This window comes from Lygodium microphyllum, chromosome 6 (assembly GCF_053477565.2).
Source record: "Lygodium microphyllum isolate KBCC chromosome 6, Lygodium_microphyllum_v1.1.10, whole genome shotgun sequence".
Classification (NCBI taxonomy): domain Eukaryota; kingdom Viridiplantae; phylum Streptophyta; class Polypodiopsida; order Schizaeales; family Lygodiaceae; genus Lygodium; species Lygodium microphyllum.
In genome coordinates this window covers 22,406,739-22,426,298 of record NC_141140.1, presented here as the reverse complement: position 1 = coordinate 22,426,298, position 19,560 = coordinate 22,406,739, and the positions used below count along the sequence as shown (strand labels likewise).

The 19,560-nt window shown below is 42.2% G+C and overlaps 1 protein-coding gene across 1 annotated transcript in view; it reads left to right on the top strand.

Moving 5' to 3' along the window:
• LOC148034372 (uncharacterized) overlaps positions 1-18,772 on the top strand; it is a 25,377-nt gene extending 6,605 nt beyond the window's left edge. The window contains exons 4-6 of the mRNA XM_087679318.1: positions 15,508-15,766; positions 17,907-18,070; positions 18,163-18,772. Of these exons, the coding sequence (XP_087535444.1) occupies positions 15,508-15,766; positions 17,907-18,070; positions 18,163-18,363 (624 nt within the window). The 3' untranslated portion in view covers positions 18,364-18,772. The remainder of the gene's footprint in view (positions 1-15,507; positions 15,767-17,906; positions 18,071-18,162) is intronic.
• The last annotated feature ends 788 nt before the right edge of the window (positions 18,773-19,560 follow it).

Here is a 19,560-nt window from a genome sequence, read left to right as displayed (position 1 = left end):
GTTCTTTGTCACTTCTCTTGCAAAACTTACCATGGAAGTACTAATGATTACATATAAATATGACAATCTTGTTGCCTTTCACAACAAGAGATGCAATCCATGGCAAGTCCCCAATATCCTTTAACAAGTTATTCAAGCAATGTGCCATGCATGGACTAAAGGTGATATGTGGATACATTGCCATTAAAATGTTTCTTGCTACCCTGTTTGTAGGTTCACCATTTGGGACAAATTTGGGACAGCTGATGGGAAACCCAAGTACAAGGCAAGACTCCTTGCCAAAGGGTATGCACAAAAGGAAGGGATTGACTTCCAAGAGGTCTTCTCATCTGTTGTGAAGATGACCACTCTACATGTGCTTTTTGCTCTCACTGTTGTATTGGACTTAGAGCTGTACCAAATGGATGTGAAAACAACTTTTTTGCATGGTGACATTGATGAGGAGATATACATGAAACAACGCGAGGGCTTTGTAGTTCCTGGAAAAGAGCAGTTGGTGTGTAAACTAAAATGTAGCTTGTATGGGCTGAAGCAAGTACCACGACAATGGTACAAAAAGTTTGACACTTTTATACTCTCTCATGGGTTTACATGCAACCATGCAGATCATTGTTTGTATATAAAAAAGGATACAGATGGCAACCCCATCATACTTGTTTTGTATGTGGATGATATGTTGCTAGCTGGGAAAAGAAAGACTAGCTTGGATGCTCTCAAAGATCAGCTGAAATCAGATTTCTGCATGAAAGATTTGGGGAATGTAGAGCATATATTGGGCATGAGGATTCGCATGGATAGAACACAGAAATTGCTATTCTTATCTCAAGAGAAGTACATTGAAAAGGTACTGGATAGACTTAACATGGTTGAAGCTAAGCCTCTTGGGGTACCCTTACCTCCATGACTTAAGCTTAGCAAAGCTAACAGCCCAAAAGATGACGTGGAAGCCAGTACTATGAAGGGAGTTCCTTATGCATCAGCTTGTGGCTCTCTTATGTATGCTATGGTCGCTACTCATCCAGACATTGCTCATGCAGTGGGAGTTCTTAGCAAGTTTATGTCAAATCTTGGCAAACCACATTGAGAGATTGTCAAGTGTATTCTTAGATATCTAAAGGGTACACAAAGAAAGTGTATTTGCTATGGGCAGGGTGCACTTAGTCTGCAAGGTTATTGTGATGCAAACATGGCAGGTGACTTGGACACTCACAGGTCCACTAGCGGGCATATCTTTACAGTTTTTGGCGGGGCCATCTCTTGGTGCTCCAGGTTGCAGAACATCATAGCACCGAGTACTACTGAAGTTGAATACAGATCAGCTATTGAAGCTTCTAAGGAAGCTATATGGTTGAGCAAACTTGCAGAGGATCTCGGCATGTCTATGAGTACTCCAGTGTTGGGATGTGATAGCCAGAGTGCTGTGTATCTAGCTAAGAATGCCATGTATCATTCACACACAAAGCATATAGATGTGTGATATCACTTTATCAGATAGATTCTGGAAGATGGTCTAATCACATTGACCAAGATTAAAACACAGGACTACCTTGCAGATGTTCTCACTAAAAGTTTAAGCAAGGCTCAACATGAGCATTGCATACAACTAGTGGGAGTTAGTTAAAGGTTCACTTTGGACCTTTAAGTGGGAGGTTGTTGGGATGTAAAGGTCCTTTATTCATTTCTGTGTATTGTACGCATGTGTTATTATATTGTACATGTGAATGAACCCTTACGGGCCCCCAAGTATAAGTACATTTTATTCTTTGTGTACCAAGACATTGTTGTTACATCCAAATTAGATTGTACTCTCTCTGTCACTCTCACTCACCTACACACTTCTGGTGCAAATCTTCATTCTTCCGCTAGCTGTGCACTCAATAGGGCATTGTTTTTTATGTGGACAACTGGGGCATTTCATGGCCGAATGTTCAGAAAAGACCACTGATATGGAGTAGGATTTGGGTGCACTAGTCCATGATATTTCTATGGTCGATGGCCCTAAAGCAAACAAGGCCTCAATGTGGCTTGCGTTGGATAAATGGAAACAACCTATGCAGTCTTTGGACTATCTTGACCACGATTGGATTGATGTTCGTGCCAAAAGAGGGAAAAAGCCTAATGTGTGCACGGTAGCAGCTATGCCGAGCACCTTATAAGACCCCTTATGCACTTATGTGCATTAAAAAGATAAGACACCATCAACATCTACTACTAATATTGCAACTTCAATGGGCCCTCGAAAATCCTCTCTACTTCGAAGGCCTCTATTGATCGTTCAGAGGACCCACATATGCGGCTTGCTTTTGATCCTTGTAGTAAAGTAATCACTCTTTGGGATTGTCGATACCCAAGGGCTGCTCCTAAACAAGGAAACGATCCCTCCACTTCCAAAGTGGAGCATAGGGACTTCAACTCTTTTTCAGTATTGGCTGATTTTCAAGATGAGGGCACCCTTAATATTTTGGCTACAAAATTGGAGTCGAGGCAAAATCAGCATCGACACTGAAATCCTTTGGTCATGACATATGAGGCTTGCCACTTGGAATGTGCATGGCATTTGTTCACACAGCAAGCAGTATGATATGTGGTGCATCCTCCATGGCAATCAATGGGATGTGTTATGTGTTGCTGAGCATAAAAATCATAATAAAGCTGACAAATGGGTGGATTGCCATGGCTTCGGGTTGTTTTATGCAGGGAGCTCAGCTTGAAACTATTCAGGTGTGCTTAATATCGTGAATGGCAAGTTCCAGTCGACCCTTGTTAAGATCAAGGTCCATGGTTGTTGAAATTCTATTCAAAGGGGAGGTACTATGGCTGATAGGCCTCTATGCACCCAATGACTCTTCGTCTCAACATGATTTCTAGGATTGTTGGCAGTTTGTTGGTCTCTTGGTAGATTGGGAATATTATTGAGAGATTTCCACATGCGCATTCATCATTTGCAGTCTACCTCCGAGCACTCAGTAATGGATGCACGTGAGAGTTGTGCATAGCATGATCTTAAGATGGTTATTTTGAAGCAGGATATTTGGTCATGGCTCCACCCATTAGATTCAGGGTTTACTTTTTAATCAGCACAGTACTTGGCCACATGGTCCCGCTTGGACTGTATGTATATTATGCATGATGATGATTTCTCGCCAGAGATTTTGGATATCCAGGTGCTGCAACAATACACTTTGTAGATCATTTCCCTTTGTAGTTCGACATGCTTGCTCACCTTGTTGCCCCTTTTGTGCAATTCTTGGGAAGACTCCCATTGTGTTTTAATTCATCTTATTTGAAGCACTTGGTCTTTAAGGGTTATATGGAGCAGTTGATTGATAGGTTCTTGACTTATTTTCCCACAAGGGGCAGTGATTTCTTTTAGCAACTGCTCCATAATCTGTAGCGAGCTGCCAAGCAATATGGTATTCATCATGCTTCTCTTTGCAGATAGTGTCGGTATGTGGTTGAAGCAATGCTAGCATTGTTCCACTTCTTGTTTTGATTGATTCTCCAGATGATCCCTTCCTACTACTAGCCACAAGGTTGACAAATCTCATCCAACAATTTCAACTGAGATCTTATTAGCAAGCCAAGTTGCAAAGCTTGACTGAGAATCTGCAAGATGCTTCGTGCCAATCACATAAAATTTTTCAAGGCTTGCACGTCTCCCTAGCCCGAGAAAATATGGTGTGCCTCCAACATACAGACGGCTCGATGGTTACAGAACCGCAGTCCATTGTGTTTATGTGTCAAGAATATTTCCTTGACCTTCTTGGTACTTCATCTCCTCTTACTCACACACCACCTAGGCCCATTCGGCTTTCTATGCCTTGATTAGGGATCAAGTGTTACTAGATATGCATCATGATTTGGACAAAGAGATCTCAGAGGGAGAGGTCATGGATGTTTTATTAGATCTACCCAAAGACAAAAGTCCAAGATGAGATGGCTTGACTAAGGAGTTTTTTGAAGCCTATGTTGCCACTCTAGCCAAACCTTTGGCAGCCATGTGTCAATTGATTTGGGAGACGAGAATTATATCTACCTCATGGAAGGTGGGGATCATTAAGTTGATTTCAAAACTGTCGTCGCCCTCGATGTTGAAACGTGGGCCGCCAATTTCTTTGATAGGATCTATCTATAAAGTTTTCACTAAAGTCATGGCTCCACAAGCACCTCCCTACGCTTGTGCACCCTAATCAGTATGGATTTATCGAGAACATCTTGCACAATGTATTGAATGTTCAATTGACCATTAACTATGCAAAGCACTCCAAGCAGGAAGCCGTGTTGATTAATTGGACCTTAAAAAGGCATTTGATTATCTAGATTGGTCTTTTGTGGTAGACCTCATGCATGTTATGGGTTTTGGTCCATACGTCCCGCCTGACACACAATCAGCATGGATGCCTCTTCGCGGGTCATGATAAATGGTGGGGTCACTGAGTCGTTCACTCTGACACAATCAGTTAGACAAGGTTGCCCCTTGAGTTCCTTGTTCTTTGGCCTGGTGATCCATTCGGTCCTTTCTATGTTTTCTTGCTTGGTGACAATAGGATAGTTGGCTGGTCTCTCTTCCCTTTGGCGAACATTTTGTGGGCCAATCACTAGTGGATGATACATTTATGATTCTCAAAGCGGAACGAGCGAACCTCCACACGAGATTGGATGTTTGGAAGCTTTTTTGGCCAAGCCTTTGATCTTTGTATTAATGCAGCCAAATTCTCCCTCATTAGTTGCACTAAGCCAGATCTGCAATCTTTTCAATTGCAAGGGATGGTGATCCCTCGTGGGAATGTCGTGTGGCATTTGGGTTACCCCTTGGATGTTGATGTTCAGCCCAAGCTATTGTTGCGATGGATTTCTTTGAAATTGAAGGAAAAGTTTCTTTGTTAGAAATCCTAGGCCTGGCTTTTCCATGTTTGCCTTAAAGTGGCACAATCCATTATGCTTCCTACACTCACATATTTTTTGCCCCTTTTGCCTTGGATTTTGCCTTGGATTGCCTCCACCTTGAGGGTTCTTACTAGGCACATTCGCTTTATGCTATGGAAAAATGACACTTTACATGCATGTATCTCTTGGATTTCTTAAAGCCATGTCAGCACCCCGAAAAGCATGGGTGGTGGGGCAATTTTGGATGTACAGACCCATACGGTGGCCCTTAATTGGTCACTCTTCAGAGCAATGTGTACTGATTGTCATCCTTGGATCTTTATAGTCGACTTTTTTTTGGAAGATTGAGGTATTGTATATGGTAACACCAGCATACAAGCGTCATGGTGGCACGTTCTTAATTTGGATACTCACTTTTTCCACACCCTCCTCTAGCTTGGTAAATCATTTGGCTTCTTCTTGGAGGCTCATTCTTCAAAAGGTTTGCTGGCATCTTGCAAAGGGTCTTTTGGAGGCAAATTTCTTTTAGTTGTAATTGTTGGCAGTGTTGCAGCTACTGTCTTGGGATGGGAAAAAGCAAGACAGGCCCAAGTTCAATCGTATGGCACATCTAGGTTTGTCTTCTATTGCGGATGCCACTTTGATGAGCCGTGGGGGCTTGATGTCTTTCTGTATGGCAAGGAGACTTTTTTGGATTCCTTGTGGATACCATGACTATGGGGCCGGATTGAAAGGTTGATGCAGCCTATGCAGTCTTTTCTTGCACTTGACTTGGATTGTCCTTGGCAAGATTGGGATCTTGCTAGTCGTCTTTGTCTTCAAAAGGCTTTAGTTAACTAGGTGTATCATCTCTTGATTAAGGACAATGATTGGCTGGTCACTAAAGGCAATGCGATTTGGGGCATGCATAAATCCAAGGCTTGATGGAAGGATGATTGAATAAGACCTTGTTCAAATTCAACGTCTTTCTGTGGAGAGGGATCCTCTCAATTGGACGACAGCCCGGGATAACAGGTGATCCATTTTGGGCTTCTCTGATTGCTGGTGACAATTCTTGTGGTGATCAAGACAGGGCAGCAGCTGTTTTTGGCTGAAATCAGGTCACTTCTCGTGAAGAATTTCTGAATCTTCTCTCTCCTCAGCATTCTCTCACATTCTCCAGCCATTTCCCAGCCTTGCTTTGAAGATCTCAGCATTATAATCCTTGGAGGTTGAGACATTGTGTTTTTCTTTTCTGTAAACCCTAATTTACAGCAGAAATTAGGTTTTGACAGCAACCTCGGGAAGTAAGCCAAGAGATTGAAGCTTGAAGAATTGAATTTTCAAGGCCAACATTCAAATTTGGGGCAAATTTCATTTCCCAAGGAGTTGGTGAAGGCCAATTGTCCAAGCAAATCAAGGGGCAAGTCAATGTGAAGGATTGTTGGTCATTATTGACAGCAAGGGGCTTTTGGATTGTGAAGGGGATTGAAGGAATCCCATTGTATTTGAATTCAATTGCAACTAAAGATAAAGAAATACCAAAAGGGGCGTTGTTTTGGGGCCAATAGGGTGTCCAATATCCAAGATCAATTGGTAAATGTTTGTGTTTTGGCATTTCATTAATTATTGCTTGCTGTAATTAAGTTAATAAGTAATTACTACCTCTCCACGGAAGGAAGGTTGGTTTCAATGTAACTTTGTACTCTAGAGTCTTATCTTGGCTTCCACACCTCATTGAATGTATCTTTGATGGGGGGGAGGAAGGCAACAGCCCCTTACTTTTGTGGAATTGGGAGGCCTCTTATTACAAGAGGAACAAACTCGGAGAAATATTGCTGTGAGGTCAGAGGATGTCATCATGCTTAGTAAATATAAGGGCAAGGGAAAAGTGAAGCAATATGTAAAAATTTAGCAAAAGACTTATTTGGAATAACAATTAAACAAGATTGCCCAAGATACAAAGAAGACAAAGAAAAAGGGGAAATGCCACTATTGTAAGAAACCATGACATTATATTGATGAATGCATGAAAAGGTTGGCCAAGGAGAAGGAAAAGGACTTTGGTTTGGTTGTTCCGAAGACATCCACCACTCAATCTTCCGATGGGGATACCACAACTAATTTTGTAGAGAACTATGCTTTCTTGACATGCAATTATGACTCATCCATCGTTGATAGTGCATCTAATGTTGCTGAAACACAACAAACTTGGTATTTTGATATTGGGGCATCCAAGCACATGACTTTATAGAAGTGTTTGCTCACACCTTTGTATTCAGCCTTGTAGGGAAGCGTGCTATATGTGCTAATAATGATAGCTATGATGTTTGTGGCATTGGTTCAGTGCTGGTCATTGCTTTGCAGATGGTTCAAATTTCATGCTTTTAGATGTCTTGTTTGTGCTTGGTTTGTCCATTTTAGCTTTTAATAAGCATAGATTTTAGGTCATCTTTAAGGACGACAAGTGTATTGTCAAAGATAGAGAGATGGACTATGCTCTTTGATTGTCAAGTACCTTGTTTAAGGGCCTATTTTCGTTGGATACATATGAGAGGAGTTCTCATGATGCTTTGGCAGTTAGCATTCTTACTCCCACTATGCATAGTGCAGAGCTTTGGCATGCTTTCTATGGTCACATGAGCTTTGGCAGTCTCATGACTCTTCAGAGGTATTAGATGGTAGATGCCTTGCCTACTTTGGATGCTCCACATCCCCGTGCTTGTGAGGGTTGCATTCTTGGGAAAATGCATAGATTTGCTTTTAAGGATGGTGTAGTGCGTGCTGTCCCAAAATTGCAGCTCTTGCACTTTGATATGTGTGGTCCTATGCAGACTAGAGCACTTGGTGGTCATTTGTAGTTTGTTATATTTATTGATGACCACTCTAGGTACACTTGGGTGTATGGTTTGAAGGCAAAATTGGGCTATTTATGCACTTTAAACACTCGGTCGCGAAATTGGAAGTAGAGATAGGTCTAAAGGAGGATTATATGTCTCGTGCATTTGATACATTTTTTGCTTGAGCATGGCATTATGCATCAAGCCACTATGAGGATGACACCTCAATAGAATGGACTGGTTGAAAGATAGAATTGCACTCTCATGGAGATGACTAGATGTATGCTTAAGAGCAAAGGGTTGCCACACAAGTTTTGGTTAGAGGAACTTTAGTGCACAAATCATGTGTTGAATTGTGCACCAGCAAAGGCACTAAAGATTATCACACCTTTTGAGGCTTGGCATGGCAAGAAACCGAAGGTTGATTACTTTCGAGTGTTTAGATGCATAGCTTATGTGCATGTATTGAAGGAGCTTCATGGCAAGCTCCATGACAAGGCCATCCCACGCACAAAGGAGGTATTGCCAGTGGAGACGTAATCTTTGCTGAAAATGCAGTCTTTTCGCATGATGAGTTTGAAATGCTAGCCACCTATGACTTGGATGATGTCTTTGAAGGTTTCCTACCACTTTCTTTGGTGTCTGAGCATGCTGAAAACGGCTGGACAGATTTATTACATCCACTTGTTACTGCACCATATGCTCTTGAATAGGAGGGAATTGATGATGCTTTATCTCTAGCAATGGAGCATGCAGTGCAGCAAGAAAGAGCTGCTGTAAGTGCAGCAAAAACAGCCCCAAGATGGCTGTTGCAAACTCTCCAGGAGAGTAAAATGGATATTCCCTTGCCTTAGTGCACTAGAAAGCTACTAGACATGCACCACATCATGTAGGGTGGGGTTTCGTTTGGTTGATATTTCTGGAAGTAGATGAATCTTGTGATGAATAATTTATGAGCTCACTATTAGATGATGATGAGCCTACTTCCTTGGAAGAATCCCAATTGGATGTATATTGGATGCAAGCCATGCAAGAAGAAATGGATTCTATTACCACCAATCATACATGGGAGCTTGTTGAGTTGCCCCATGGCAAGAAAGCCATCGGAACCAAAAGGGTCTATAAACTAAAGTGCAATGCTGATGTTCCAATAGATAGGTACATGGCACGTTTGGTAGCCAAAGGATATGCATAGAAAAAGGGCATTGTTTATGAGGAGACATTTGCTCCTACATCCCGTATGAGTATAGTTAGGTGTGCTATTGCCATGGCTGCGAATTATGATTGGAAGGTATATCAGTTGGACATTAAGATGGCATTCTTAAATGGTGACCTACATGAGGATGTTTATGTGTCACAACTTCTAGGGTTTGTGGTGAAAGGCAAAGAGCACATGGTTTGCAAGTTGCATAAAGCTTTGTATGGCTTAAAACAAGCTCTAGGCTGAATCGAAACATGCTTTTGCTATGTCAAATATGGGCTATTTACACTACTATTTGGGGTGCCTTTGGCACCGTAATGTCACCTATGTCACTCAGGACATACAAAGCCAATCTGCCAAACATGTCTCTGAACATGTGACCATGGAGTTCCCCGCCTTTGGCCAAACCACCAAAGTGTCCCCTCATGTGAGCTCCAGACGAAAGCCTCTCGCTCTCTGTCAAGAAGAACAGCTCATCATGAACCCAGAAATCAACACCAGTCTCTAGGATTTCACTGCCAGATACCGTGGATGCGTCAGGGACGTCCCTCTCTGGAACCTGTGCACCTGTATCAAAATATAGATGAGGCACTGCAGCCCCACCAACACCCGCTCACACTCCCTCTCTGGCACAAGAGAGTCGTGAGGGATGACCGCATCACCACCACTAGAAAGCAGCCGAGGAAGGGGCCACCAAGCCCTTCCCGCGATCCGAAGAAGAGGATCCCTTCCGCGCCTTGGACTTCTCCTTGGTCGGAGGATCGGAGTCGGAGTCTGATGAAGGAGAGGACTCATCGGTAGAGTCACCATCCCGCTTCGTCTTCTGCTCCTTCTTCCTGGAAGCCGCTAACTTCTTGCAGTCCTTCCGCAAATGTCCCTTCTTGCCACAGTGGTAACACTGGGCCTTCGACTTCTTCTTCCCGTCACTCCTCTCTGAAGCTACATAAGCCTCACCTCCATAATGTGCCGGAAGCCGCCCCTGTAATCTCAAGGATGCCTCATGCTCAAGAAGCATCGAGGTCATATGTGTAAAACTGACAGGAGACGATGATGTCTGCGCCCGCAAAGCATTGGCCACTCCATCAAACTCCGGGGGGAGCTTGTAGAGGACCGTCCTGACAAGATGCACCTCGGGAAGAGCAGATTGCATGTGCCGAAGCTGGTCCTGTACCTGCGTAACACGAAGAAGAAAAGACTGAATAGTATCTTTCGGCTCAAACTTCATCTGCTGGAGCTGGCCATAAAGTGTGACGGCCCGCATGGTGGAAGGTGCCTCGTACATCTGCTGCAACTTCTGCCATACTTCAGGAGATGTCCTACAGGAGGTAACCGCCGGTAAGACCGCTTTAGAAATACACCGAAGCAACGCCGAGTAAGCACGGGCATCGTCCGAGTCCCATGTGAGCACCGCTTCCTCATGGTTGTCCTCATCAAAGTCTTCAGGAAGAGGAAAAGGACGGAGAGGTCGAGCAAGAGCTCCACAGACGATGTACCATAGCCGCTTCTGCACAAACCAAGCTTTCATGACAGCACTCCATGTAAGATAATCAGGTCCATGTAACTTATCTTCACTTGAGGTGCACGGAGGGGCCATCTGGAGGAGGTAGAAAAGAGAAGTAGAAGAAAAGAAGGTCGTTTGGAGAGTGAGCACAGCCAAAACGCAACCAAAAACACCAAAAATAGTGAGTTCACATGCAATATAACCCAAAGGCTGACCAAAATAAGCCAAAAGCTGCTGCACAAAGTGAAAAAATCAGTCAAAAACTGCCAAAAACAGCAAAAACGGCCTGAATAATCAGAAAAACAGGCAAAAATAATGCTGTAAACAGCAAAACACAGGCTGCAAACTGAAGAAACAGGGGCTAAAGACTGTTGCCAGCAGGTTGATGAAGAAAACACGGGCAGCAAAGAGTGGAACAGCAGTAAACGCAAATCTGTCCAGAAAAACGCAAAACGCAAATGCTGAAACACTGTCGCCAGCAGCAAATCAGCAGTCGCCAGCAGGAAGGACAGCCGCCTGATCAGCAAGAAGGGTGTAAATCCTGAAATCAGCAAGAAAACACAGCACAAATAGGTTGCAGCCTAAGCTCTGATACCATGTCAGAAGTGGTGCAGCAATGGAAGCGTAAAGAATATGCTGAAATAAATGCTGAAACACAAGACAGAAGAAAGAATGAACACAGTAGACAGATGAGAACTCAGATGTATGCTCGGGAAATGGAATCCATATCGAACACGAGACAGCAGCATACAACGGTGAGTCACTGGCTGCGTGGGCTCCTCAGCACCGGCTCCTCTCTCCCAGAAGGATCTCCACTGATGGCTGAAGCACCGAAGACTGTGGAGGAGGAGCCCTATAAATAGCCACAAAAGTGGGGAGCATAAAATGCAGGTCGGCCAGCATTTAATGCTGGTCGGCCAGCAACAAATGCTAAAAAATACATCATAAATGGCCACAAAAATGTGCCATAAAATACTGCATAAAATGCTACATAAAATGCCCAGCCTCTGCACACAGACTCACACCATGAGCTGACTAATATCTGCTAACAATACTATCATGGATAATGGACCATGGAGTATGTATATGTTGATGCTATGTTGAATCTCCATTTGCATTTCATGAATTATGATAAATTATATTATTTGAGTAATATTCTATACATATAAAGGCTCACTAGAGTTTCTTTCGTCTCAAATGAAACTTGTTTCTAATGTTTTAGGAAACTCGTATGAGACCTATGAAACCCATTTCATACCTCTCGTTTTAGAAACTCTTGGCAACTATGCATACAGGATAGGGAGCCCACCTCTGTAAAAAGAGGGTTTGCAATCCCAGCATTAGAGGACGACTATGGAGTAGGAGTCTGTTCTTCGATAGCACTCTAGATCCTTGATCCTTATGTTGCATCTAGGATCTGAGAGGGGTATTAGAGATTTAGTCATCCCTTGGATGAGCATTGGTAGTGTGCTGTTGACACTTAGTACTCTCGGGCACAATCATGTATTTCTCGGATACAAGTCAGATAGTTTCATGCAGCCATCAGTTGGTTTCTAGCATTTTCGGGAAGTTGGGTAGACCACATAGGTTCCATAGGATGCCACATGGTATGTGCATTTATTACACATAAATTATTATTATTATTTTATTGTTGCAATTTGATTTTTGCAGCAATTAGGTCAATTTGATTAGTTTCTTTCTATTTTTTTGCCCTAAGTTATAGGTTGGCCAGCCCCTGATTATTCTCACTTGTTTTTCAGGTGGAGAGAGAGATCATCCGGCAGAGATACACTTGACAACCCTTGTACATATCTGCCTTATTCATTTCAATGTTCATTCACTACAATTTTTTGCATTCTACTCTCTCTCTCTCTCTCTCTCTCTCTCTCTCCATTTTCTTTCAGTTTGGTTACATGCTTCCCCATTTGCTGCACACTTATAGAAACATGCAAGACAAGGGATGAGATTGAATGGTCGATAACCTGTTTATTTATAGATGAGTAGATTCTCCCTAATGAAGTTTTGGCTTATGGGATATAGACACTCTCTAGGACCAGGCACCATTTAAAGAGACATTGAATAATTTAGATATTTTGTGTCTGTTTTAAGGAGCGAATTAGTTTAGAATGCATTTTTAGCTCAACACCCCTTGGGGCTTAGGCCTAAAACTGGATTAAGAAAGGGACTATAAGAAAAGCTCAAGCTCATTTTATCCCAAGGTGTCCCTTTCCAAAGTAGCAAGGGCATTGGATAAAGGGTGCATGTTGGTTGCCCAGTGGTCTACCAAGACTACAGAGGTGATGGTTATCTTACGAAGGGAGTCTAAATCACTAGCCTAGAGAGCCCAAGCCATTGCACAACGGGTGCTCGTGGGTTGCCTAGTGGTTTATAAGGACCTTCAAAGGTAGATGGAACCACTATATATATATTTTTTGGAGAAAACATGTTTGCAGTCTATCAAGTAATTGTGCTCCAAGGGGAGAATGAAAAGGGATGGTTAGATCCACCATATCACAAAATAGACAAGTTGGTGCGACCACCCGTGGGCATTGGTGACAAAGGACTAAAAATGGTGAAGAAATATGGAGGTGTGGTGCTATGGTGGTAAAAGAACCACCGAAAATAGCTTAGCATCCACTCAAGGGTGCTCTGTGCATGAGTGGCATAGAGTAATGCTACATGATGAGAATGTGTATGTAGCAGGTGCCACTTGGAAAATTTTTCTCATGGAGAAATTATTCACTTACTCAAGTTCTCTTTTACAAAGATGTTGATGATCATGCAATGCAAAGGGTAGGTACAACAGAGAAGGAAGGTTGATCCCAAGGACAAATCTTGTGCTGACCATGTGGTGTAGACAAACTGGAATCTCAATCTTGGGAGAGGGCTCCATGTTAGTCAAAAAGCGCTAGAATAGCAATCCACCATCCAAATGGATCTAATGGATGAAGAAGGAAGACTTGACTTTGACCCTCCCAACTAGAAGAGCGGGCAAAAGTGAACCACCAAGGTAGTGGGGATGTGCTTGTACTCTTGCACATCTCGGGAGAGGGCTCCAATGTTGACCAAGTATTGTAGGCATGCTTGAAACTCTCGGGAGATGGTGCTGATGCAAGCCAAGAAAGCGAAGGCACGACCACCAAAGTACTAGTCCATCTGTCTTGAAAAGTAAATTGTAAACAAACTGGTAGTGTAGAAAATGATGGTTAAATGATAAAAAGCACCTCAGCTAAAAGGAAAGAGAAAAGGATGCCACGATAAGGGAAAATGAATCTCAAGAGAGAAGTTACTATCTCCATCTCCATGTTGATGGAGGCAATACTTACCAAGGCAAGAACCAAAGAACAAACCTTTAGCCCAGGTAGGATTGGTAATATACTCGCGATGTTGCTAGTTAGTCCTAATTGAAATACAAAACCTAGCATAAGAGGATCAAGAAAGAAACCTGCATACCGGATGTTTCACATTGAGATGCTTTGGATGCTGTATTAAATGAAAAAGAGAGCCAAACAAGTGTTAGATGCAATGAAAGTAAATGAAAGAAGGAAGTGTGTAGCAGAAGACTTCAAAAAGTGCAGCTCAACTTAAAGAAAACTAGCCTAACGTTCCTAAGGATGACCTAGGATGCCTAAGACACCAGCCTAGGGGAAGATAATGACCAAACCAGTGAGTGCTCATGAGGCGCTAATTGAGGGGGAAATCCAGGATCCATTGCACTAGTGGCTAGTCACTGATGAGCATGGATACTAGGGGGTGGAGAATGTGCGCTACCACCCAAGAGAAGACCCCCTCTCAATCTCCTTGGTGTGCCACTATCACTGCTGAAAGTGGTCGAGGTTGGTTTGGTAGATAGAGCTTTGTTCTCGAAATTAAGACAATGTCTCAACAAAGCCTCCATTGAGGAGTAGCATGAGAAACCATTGGTGGATTCGAATATGGTGGTTTGAGCCATTGCGAATCAATATGTGATGTATAGTGTAATCAAGAACAAACCAAGCAATCCATGTAGCCTCATGTAACTCTTCATAAGAGCACATGCTTTGATACCATGTGGAGATATGCTAGGGTTTGCAAAAGAAAACATTCAATGTACAATCATGACTGATACACAAAGAATTCAAACACATGCAAAACGCAAAATGCAGAAACACAAAACGCAAACACAAACACAAACATAAATAGAGAAGAAAGATAACTCTGAAGTGAATGAATGAATGCTGAAAATGAAGGAAGAGTGTACAAGATGCTCAAAGGCAGAGCTGTCCAACAGCCGATGGCTCTCATGGGAGCCAACTGAGGGAGTAGTTTGAGTGTGATGTTCATTGGAGACAGATCCAGAGTGCTGTAACCATCAACTGAAGTTGAGACGATTCAAAAAGTGGAAGGGCAGTTGGCTGGAAACCAAAATTCAATAGTCTCTAGGGCTGGAACTGGTAAACACAGCAACGGGTAATTTTCATGTTTTGGTGCTGTTTTAAAGAAAGAATCAGTTTATAATGCATTTTTAGCTCAACACTCTGGATAGTCCAGTGCCTATAAATCGGGCATATCCTACTGCTTGGAGGACCAGGTTTCACTCCCTTCACAATGCAGACTCCCTACAGGTGCTGCCGCCTGATCAGCCAAGACAGTGTAGTCATCTTAGAGCTTTGTTCCATTGTATCAACATGATTTATTCAGCATGATTCAGTGTCCATCATTCTTTAGTCTTCTTCTTTTTCTTTTGTGTTTTTGAGTTTCTTTGTCATAGTGTTTGGCGTACACCATGTGTTTCTCCTTGCAAACCCTACCATTGGTTTACAGGTGGAGCCAGTACTAGATACATCTCCATATTTATTCATACATGCACATATACATTTATACATACATACCTACAAATATGCATGCATTCAAGCATGCGTAGATATATAGATGTATGCATATATACATGAATGCATGTGTGCATTTAAATTCATAAAGGAAAATACAGACACAAAAATATAAATAAAAATTATATTAAATAATATGCACGTGCACGTGGGCACATAGGGGGGAGAGAGAGAGAGAGAGAGAGAGAGAGAGAGAGAGAGAGAGAATCATAGTCTCCTTGTTGTGGTCAGCTGGAGCTGAGCAGAAGAAACTTTAACTTGGATGTAATAGACATTTACTTTATTCACAATCCTGAGATTCAGCTCTCAGTTGTCCCTCGGCAAACAGTGCTAAATCGGGTAAAGAGTGCATTTGCTGGCCTCGAGGAATGTGTGCAAGCAGGGAAAATTACAGCATATGGTGTAGCTACTTGGAGTGCATTCCGGTCAAACACCTCTCACAAGCAACACATCAATCTTGAAGATCTTGTCTACTTTGCTAAGGAAGTTGGTATGTTCTTTTTTTGTTCGTTATAATTGTTAATAGCAAGATTATCTTTTTATATGGGAAGTGCCAGCAAGTTACTGCATTGTAATTTTGAAGTCTTTTACATGTATGTTTGTTCCAGAAGTCAAGTCCATGTCCAATGGAATTGATCCTGATGCAAGTAGGGGTATTGACAAACAGCTTCTTGGCTGCTTACTCGACCTTTGAGTTAAATGGTTGTGTTTTCTAGGGCACTGCCCTTTGATTCCATTCTTTACAGGCACTAAGAACAGAGAGTAGCAGATTAAGGGCATTCAGTTGTTTTTCTAAGGCACCACCCTTTAAATCTGTCCCTCACAGGGAGTAAGCACCGAGAGAGCAGGAGCTTCAGAGGGAGAGATATATCTTAGAGGGTTCACAAGTCGGTACTGTAACAGTTTACGTTGTTTTGACAGTAGACAGTGCACAAGGAGTGCAGATAAGCAAGGATGTGGATTTAAAAATGGAGGGTTGAAACACATATTTATGACATTCTTTGAAAATGCTGGATCTGTACATGCCTTTACAATTTGATAGTTTTTTGTTTTCAATCAAATAATCAAAGAAAGCATGTGAGCTAAAAGAAGTAAATATCAACTGCAAATGACTGCACTGGGGCTTTTTAAGCAGCAAGCTGAATATGTCAAAGATGGTTTTGAATCTTATCAAGGAAGACTTATGTTTTAGTTTGACTATTCAAGAAAATACTCTAATTTTGAAATGGCAATTTGCAAAATTGGGCTAGTGTGCCAGAATCAATATTTGCTATATTAGACTGACCGAGGCTCTTGAGTCAATGTCCTAACATTAGGCTATGTTGAATAGTGGAGTAAAGGACCAGTAGATCAGATTTCTGTAATGAGTTTGTTTCCATGTTAGGTCATGATTTCTATGCACGTCAGCTGAGTCAGACAGTTTCCTTGAGATGCCTTATGATTCAGTATGTTGATGCTTTGAAAGAAGAATTAGAAATTGTTTTATGTCGTTTAGGTGATATTATTTCTGCTGGTCATGTGTTTTGAGGAGGATTTGGTGTCATATCCATTCATTATTTTCAACGCTAGGGCTTTATGGCATTATTGAGGAGTGTTGTTCCCCTAGGAGGATGATTTTATGCTAATAAGAATGAGGTAACTTTTTGCTGTTTATATTTGAGGATCTGATACAGGTATTGCAGTTTTTGACGGTCACAGGGGGACTAAAATTTAGTCTCACAGGTAACCCTTGTGTTCATGTTAAGCCAAAGAAGGTGCATTACACATTAAACCTTCATCTAGCTCCATCAGGCAACCCAAAAATCAAATGCACAAGTGGCTTCAGTGTCCCATGATCAAACTTTAAACTTTGGTTGGTTCACTGTCTATAAATAGTGTGTGCGCTATGTCACTTGTGTCCTAGTTAAATCCACCTTAATCATGGCAGCCCGTCATGTCTACTTGTTGGCATGACCATCTGCTATTGCCTCTTTGATCATCTTGAGGCTGCCATCTGCATTTGGTTCCAGTAGCTGTCGCCATCACTTCAGCCCCCATTTGAGACTGCCTGCCCTTGTCAGAGAGTTCTTAGCTGCTGCCCTACTAGCATGACTTGGTGGACTGTTGCATTTACATCAGAATAGTCTGCCTTGTTGTTGTTTGTGGTTTGGAGGTCTTCTACATTGCTACTGCAGGCTGGCCAGTGTGCTATCCTTCATTGCTGCCTGTCACCATCAGTCATATAGGTTGCATTTTGCAGTTTACAGCACTACCTTAACATTGCCTAGTTGCTTGTCTTCTCCTAGCGACTGTTGATGAGATCACCCCGACTGCCACATCATCATCCATACAGTCACCTACTGCATTTCCATCTTTCCTTAGTATTCAGATAATCATCAGAGAGTGCTGGCAAAGGGATGGACAACTCAGGTGTAATTGTTACCTCTGCTGTTAATACTTGAAAAATCAGGCTATGATATTGCATATAAACCTTGTATGCTCATATGATCAAGTGTGGACCAAATTTATAATTGGAAAATATGCTTTTCAGTGTGTTCCTACCAAAGGGTGTTACTGAGCTTATGTTCAATTTTTAATGCGTGAGCTCAGTAGCAATGGTTTCCTTGTTTTGTCTGGTGGGGCCTATGCAGGAGGAGAGAATCATCACTTTAAAGTTGTTGAGCTTCCATACAATGTGCGCTTGCAAGAAGCAGCTACTTCACCGACACAATCTGTCAGAGGAAAACGACTTCCATTACTGCATGCTGCTCACCAGCTTGGTCTTTCAGTGATTGGATCTGTTGCTTTAAATCAGGTCCGATTTCTCTTTCATGTCTTGATGCCACTGGGATAGAGAGATCAAAATTTTGTCACATGGGATTAAACTTTTAATATGCTTCAATGCAGGAAAAGTTTTTGAATTATATGCCACCAGGTTGGAGAGAGAAGTGTGTTGAACTGGGTGACAGACGTACAGATGCACAATGTGCCCTTCAATTTGCCCGCACAACTCCTGGCATCTCAACTTGTGTAGTAGGTATGCGCAAAATGATGCATGTTGAGGAGAACTGTGCCATTTTTAGATATCCAGCAAATCCTCGTTCATGACGGAATGCCCAATTTGAGATCTCACCCAGAATGATGCTGCTGTAATCAGAGTCATGCTGTTTCTAGAATAGTGGATTTCCTGATCCTAGCATCTAGTAGGACAGTTGGAGTGCCTGTGTATCCTACACAAATAGCAACTGTGCGATCTCTAGAAGTAGAAGCCTACTGCTGATAGCATGTCTGGACCATCTGGTCGTCTGCTGACCTCCACAAAGGTCTAAAAGGAATTACTTGGTTTAGGGAACTGGAGCTTTGGCTAGATTAGTGAAACTTAAAAATATGCCATGTATAAGATTAGTCTAGTACCAAGGAGTTTTCTTCTTAGGAAATAAAATCTCTAGTGAATTATTATGAGATTGAAATTGTAATTTGCGAGACCTTACAGCATGCGTCTATTTTGCCTTGAGGAGCATCATGTGCCAATACATTCACATGCTTCTATCAATCTTGGTGCTTGTATGCTTCTGCTTGCTAGTGTAATGTTTTAGGAGTAACTAGAGTAGCTGCCATCTCCAAAGAGAAGGTCAGGTTGCTGGAGAAATTTGCATGCGATTGAGAAAGGCCAATAAATCCTTCCGTTATTGGATCTTAAAGACCATCCCCTGTACAATCTAGCAGGCTATTTTGCCTAATTCACTGAGCCTTTTAAACTCAAAAAATTGAAGTTCCACAGGTTGCCTTATAAAGATGGAGGCCCTGTGAAATATGGTGGCAAGGAATACAACATTTCAACCATTTGATAATCTATATGCTGGAGATTAGTAAGGTTAGGACTGGAGGCAAACCACTCATAGAAGATTTTCATAAGTTGCATTGGATCAGTTGGTTTGTGAAACTTCTTGAGGCACACATAAATGGGTTAAATGAAGTTGGTGTGTTGTAGACATTTGACCTACGTCTTTAGGTGCCTGGGTGATGTTCCTTTCTCCCTCCCCTTCCTGTTCAAGTGCATGGATATTGTACGATCTCATTTGTTAGTCTTTCAAGTCCGTTTTGCAAAGAATGGCTGATACTTGAATATCATGAGTTGCTGGTTTAGCAAGATGTGGAATGGAATCCTGAAACCATTTTGACTTCCTGTTGCTGGCTCGAACAGTTAGCACATCATTGTTGCCATCTACAAAATCAGAATTGGGAAAGTTGAAGGTGCCATAAAAGCTCCTAGACCACCATGATGTGTAAAACTCTGCAGTGTTG